This window comes from Mytilus edulis, chromosome 5 (genome assembly GCF_963676685.1).
Source record: "Mytilus edulis chromosome 5, xbMytEdul2.2, whole genome shotgun sequence".
Taxonomy (NCBI): Eukaryota; Metazoa; Mollusca; class Bivalvia; order Mytilida; family Mytilidae; genus Mytilus; species Mytilus edulis.
In genome coordinates, this window is record NC_092348.1 from 48,188,257 (window position 1) to 48,193,753 (window position 5,497).

At 31.5% G+C, this 5,497-nt stretch overlaps 1 protein-coding gene across 1 annotated transcript; it reads right to left on the reverse strand.

Moving 5' to 3' along the window:
• Window positions 1–724: 724 nt before the first annotated feature.
• Window positions 725–3,190, reverse strand: LOC139522444 (GTP-binding protein Rit1-like). Its single transcript, XM_071315951.1, has 4 exons — window positions 2,591–3,190; window positions 2,275–2,357; window positions 1,668–1,845; window positions 725–1,404 (listed from the first exon to the last, which is right to left on the reverse strand). The coding sequence occupies exons 1-4, from the start codon at window positions 3,102–3,104 to the stop codon at window positions 1,139–1,141; spliced, it is 1,041 nt and encodes a 346-aa protein (XP_071172052.1). The 5' UTR covers window positions 3,105–3,190; the 3' UTR covers window positions 725–1,138.
• Between the last annotated feature and the right edge of the window lie 2,307 nt (window positions 3,191–5,497).

The window sequence follows — 5,497 nt, forward strand, 5'->3', positions numbered from 1 at the left end:
AGCTTTGCATAGTTTGAATATGTAAGGGCGAGGTCAGTTATATTGAAAGATGCTGGTAGACGAAATGCATCGATATGATGAGCCTTTATAGACATACGCTACTTGAACAACATAAATATATATCAAGTTTAATCTGTCATTGACACATTTCATGAATAAGTTCGTAAACACCCTTCACCAAGAGTATGCGATTCATTCGAAGAATTGAAAATGCAACTTGCAACGATCACTCATATGGAGCAAGATTGTCTTATCCTCCCGGAGTACCTGATATCTGTTGATGGAGTTCATGTAACTCAGACAATTACTTTGCTGTGTTTTGTGTACTGTTAATAAAGTTGTTATTCTTGCCATGTTGTTATCGGTTTATTGTCGGACAAGTCTTGATTTTCAATGTCCTTTAGATTTCTTTCGTCTTTCTTTTGTACCCTATATCTTGTACCTTGTTAAAGTTATCATGTTTTCTATTTGATGTACGTCGTATCGTCAAGTTACCTACCATTCTTCCGTGCATATTGTCATTTTTTGTATCTTGAAATTACTTTACATTGAAGTTTTGTTTTAAAATGTGCTAATGCAAAACATAAAAACATGATATAAACAACTTTGTTTCAAATTTATTATATTTTTATAAATAACAATTTAACAATCATCATAAACAAATAACCAATGATAACTGATATCTTATACAAATAATATGGTACAATGTATAACCACAGACAATAATAACAAATACATCAAACTTGATAACGTAACATTATATTATTGAATACATAAAAATACCTGCCAGGTTGCAAGGTATAAAAAAAATCAAATTATCAGAATCGGAAATCATAATAATAAAAATCAAAGGGCAAAAAATAATTCTATTTAAACATTAGGCACTTTAATGTGTGATTTGTCTTATTGCTATTAAAAACAAACTAAATGGTGTATACAAAAATATTTGCATATACCTTTCATACTGATGATATATAAAACGTTCATGTGTGTATGTTCAATGTATTTCTCAGAACGTAAAGTTAACTTATCTATCATAATCAGTATAACCCTATGTTTATACAATATATTGTATCTATTACATCTCGTTTAAAATCAATCAATAGTCATTTATAAATGCATACATTATATTTAAAAATCACAGATCAAACAAATTTTCACACCGTGATAAAGGTTTCGGGTTTCTTCTAAAGAGTTTTCTTAGAAGTTTTCGTGGACCCTTACATGATGAATGTTTTTTCACTTTGTCCTGTGACAGCATGACTGCTTTTTCAATGGCTTCTGGGTTAAGCTTCAGTTGTATTTGTTTTAATATTCCAACTAATAGTTCGTCAACTTTGTGATTTAAGACAGCTGATGTTTCTATGTATTTGCAATCGAATTCTTTGGCCAGTTGACGTGCTTCTGAAAAAAAATACCAGATGATATTACTAATAAATAAACTAAATTAGTGTTAAACCTATTGTTTGTCGTAGTCAATGCGTGAAACTTTGTGAGACTTTGTTTTTCAATAAAGCTTTCTTTACAATTGTTAATTGAATACAGCAGCAGTGTACTGGTGTTTAAAAGACAAACCAATCACAAATGATCGGAATGTTATATTATAAAACAAAATAAATAATGAATCAATAAAGATAAAAAGATAAACACAATAAGGAAAATATTACCTTCTTTGGTTATTTGTCGTTTCCTGACTAGATCTATTTTGTTTGCAACTAATATAATAGGTCTATCACTGTCAAGTTCATTGCGCAGATAATGTAGAAATCCCTCTGCTATTGTAAACGAATCGCTATCGTGGACAGAGAACACAACAATGTAGGCATCAGCTGGTAGATCATCATTCTAAACAAAATAAAACAATTGTAAATAAAAAGAGTTCAATGTACATTTACACTACATATATAGAATAACAGACGCACGCGATATCATTTGTTTCCTCGCAATTTTTATACAACATTCATTTATATTTAATATTCAATACGAAACACAGGTTAAACTATGTGATATTTAATTTGGGAGTGATTTCATATGATAAATTATATCTGGTAAATAATAAACTAGTACACCGCCTACATCAAAACTCCTATATCCATCTTGGTTTTCAATGTACAAGGTGAATTTGAGATGAGATGCAGGGCAATTGAAGAGACATGTATTGTCGAAATGCGCATCTGGTGCAAGAAAATTGGTACCGTTAATTTTATTATACATATATATATTTTTTTCTTCAGTTATTGATCAATACTCAAATATAAATAAGGGTCTACATACCTCAACCGATGCAAAATCTATGAATTCCATTGTAGATTCCTCATTATCGACTACAACAGAGAGTGTGTTTTCGTCATATTCATCTGAAATATAAGAAATGTATGTTTAAACTTACTTTATGTGTAAATTTTTGGCATTTTAAAATTATATCTTTATCAATTTTCTGCAATTGAGTTCGTCATCAAGATTTATGAAGGTAATAGTTAACGTTTGTCACAGAATTTTGAAGTATACTTTTTTATTTCATTGATTCGTTTTAAAACTATAATAAAAAAAAATACATAATCTGAAATCGACATTGAAGAGGAGAACTTACCGATTATTACTTCCGACGACGACATGTACTCTGAGCTCATAAAGCGATTTTCCAGTGCAGTTTTACCAACACCATGAGCACCCATAATTTGTATCCTGTAGTATCCAGTTGAGCAAGATGATGAGCAACTCCATGTAGTAGAACTTTCAATTGATGCGTCACTTGTAAGTCTAGATCTATATTGAGATGATACTGATGAACCACTGCTTATTCTACGACGACATTGAAGCCTATCATTTAAAAGTCCATCCGATGTGAGTTTAAAAGACCGTACTCGTTTAAATTGTTTTTTTATTTCGTTTGTAATCAAGTCACTAGACGATTTTGACTTTGTGACCGGAGATAATTGTAAACTGTTCCTGTGCAAATCATTTTGTACTAAATCGCTTGCATGCCTCCGTTTTTTCTTTAAAGAACTTGTCCGAGAATTCGGTTCCGAAAAAGCATATTTTGGTTTCTGGCAATTCTGCATTTCGTTGTTTTCAAATACGTCCATATCTCTATCCTTTGTCATTATAGAATACAATTTAAAGTGTAGCAATATGCAAAATCTGGATGAAATATGTTTGAACAACGTCACACTCAAGTTTCAATAATACAGTTCTATTAACATCCTCTGCGAATGACATACAAACTAATGATACAAACATTTTCCAATATCATGCCTTATTTATACTTTTTCTTGGATAGCGTTAATTGATAACGTGGTATGTCACTGCTGTAAGATTGCAATGTCAATAATCTATTGGTTAACTAGAATTTCTGTGCAAAGGAACTGATTCTATGCGATAATCGAACGTCGATTTGGATAAATCCTGTAGGAGGACGATCAAGGAGCATTGTTAGTCAACATTGGTTACGTTTATGAAACGCATTTACAAAGTGTAATCCGCTTCAACTTTGTATTTTAAACATCCAAAAACAAATCAAATTTAATAAATAAATTAATTCGACAAAAAAAGCAATCAAAAGAATTTAATATCAAAAGATAACATTCTCCAATTTTTTGATAAAACAAACATAAGAAATGTGTAAGAATATAGTTGTTATATGAAGATGCAACATTTTGTCCTTAAATTTGTAAAAACATACGTCAAACATTTCATGTTTGTGGTTTGTTCGTTACAAACAATTGTATTTAAACAAATGTATATTTTGTTTGGCATCGACCACGAATTTTCAGTTGTTGCTTACAAAACACAAATTAATGTGTTTTCATTGAGACATACCCATGCCATTTTGTATATGTGTTTAACAATACTATTCAGAATGGTTTAAATTTACTCACAACAATATTTTTTACTGACAACAATATTTGTATTTATACCAACAGAAACAATATTAAAATACTGAATTACAGTGTTGAATTGGTAACCTTTTACAATAACTGTTTGTAAAGGATTAATAAGTTTACCCGGATCTTTTTTTTTTATTTTCGGGCTCGGTAAATTACATTCTCGAAACTATGTAAGGATGTGATTTTACGTTTGAAATAAGATTTTACACATAAAGCCAATGTGAAAGAATTGTGTAAAGGTTTGTAGAAAAAAAACATAACTTAACAATTTACCAGTACTACATATATTATGCTCATAAAAATTCACAACGTGTGTACAGACACTAGCATATCGTACGATATGTGATAGATGGTGCCAAAGGACCATCAACGTCCAAAAAAAGGAAAATCAAAAATTCGGGGAAGAAAAATTGTAACTTCTGTCGTAAAGGTTTCTGTCGAGTCTAAAAGTGCTGGATTCAATTATTAAAAAAGGAAGTAGTTTTACATTTTAAAGTTAAATATTTGCTTAGTTGTTGTTCCATTTAACATAAACAACGACATGACAATACAGTTAACAAACAAAAAATTCTCTGAAACTGATATTATCAAGATGTTTGATTTCTTGATTGATTGATTTTTCAACAGACTGTCGGCATTCCAATGGGAACAAACTGTGCCCTTCTACTTGCCGACTTGTTTCTTTATTATTATGAAGCTGACTTGATGCAGGAACTTCTTAGGAAGAAAGACAAGAAGTTAGCAATATCCTTTAACTCTACTTTCCGCTTTATAGATGATGTTCTTTCACTAAATAATTCAAAATTTGGTGACTATGTGGAACGCATCTATCCCATCGAATTAGAGATCAAGGATACTACAGATACAGTTAAGTCAGCCTCATATCTTGACTAACATCTAGAAATTGACAATGAGGGTCGGTTTAAAACAAAACTTTACGACAAAAGAGATGATTTCAGCTTTCCAATTGTCAACTTTCCATTTATAAGTAGTAACATTCCAGCAACACCTGCATACGGGGTATATATCTCCCAATTGATACGATATTCCTTTGCTTGCATTTCATATCATGATTTTCTTGATAGAGGGTTACTGCTAACAAGGAAGCTATTAAACCAAGAGTTCCAAATGGTGAAGTTGAAATCATCCCTTCGTAAATTTTACGGACGCCATCACGAGTTGTTTGACCGTTATGGAATAACCGTTTCACAAATGATATCGGATATGTTCCTTACGTCATACCTACAATCCCCTTCCCCTTCATGAATGTGACCTACCGAATTAGACTATTTACCGGATTTGTTATCACATAATCAACACGACGGGTGCCACATATGGAGCAGGATCTGCTTACCCTTCCGGAGCACCTGGTATCACCCCTAGTTTTTGGTTGGGTTCGTGTTGTTTATTCTTTAGTTTTCTATGTTGTGTCATGTGTACTATTGCCTGTCTGTTTGTCTTTTTCATTTTTAGCCATGGCGTTGTCAGTTTTTTTAGATTTATGAGTTTGACTGTCCCTTTGGTATCTTTCGTCACTCTTATAACATATCGAGATATCAGGTGTCCACACCAATATAAAAGATTTGATTTTGATTTTATGTGTTAAAACG

Bases quoted from the DNA above. Each gene is read 5' to 3' on its own strand.
- LOC139522444 (XM_071315951.1), bottom strand. From the start codon at position 3,104: ATGACAAAGGATAGAGATATGGACGTATTTGAAAACAACGAAATGCAG. The intron at 1,846-2,274 runs GTATGTAGACCC...TATTTTGTTTAG, and splicing joins TAGATTTTGCATCGGTTGAG to AATGATGATCTACCAGCTGA. The intron at 1,405-1,667 runs GTAATATTTTCC...ATTTTTTTTCAG, and splicing joins ACGACAAATAACCAAAGAAG to AAGCACGTCAACTGGCCAAA.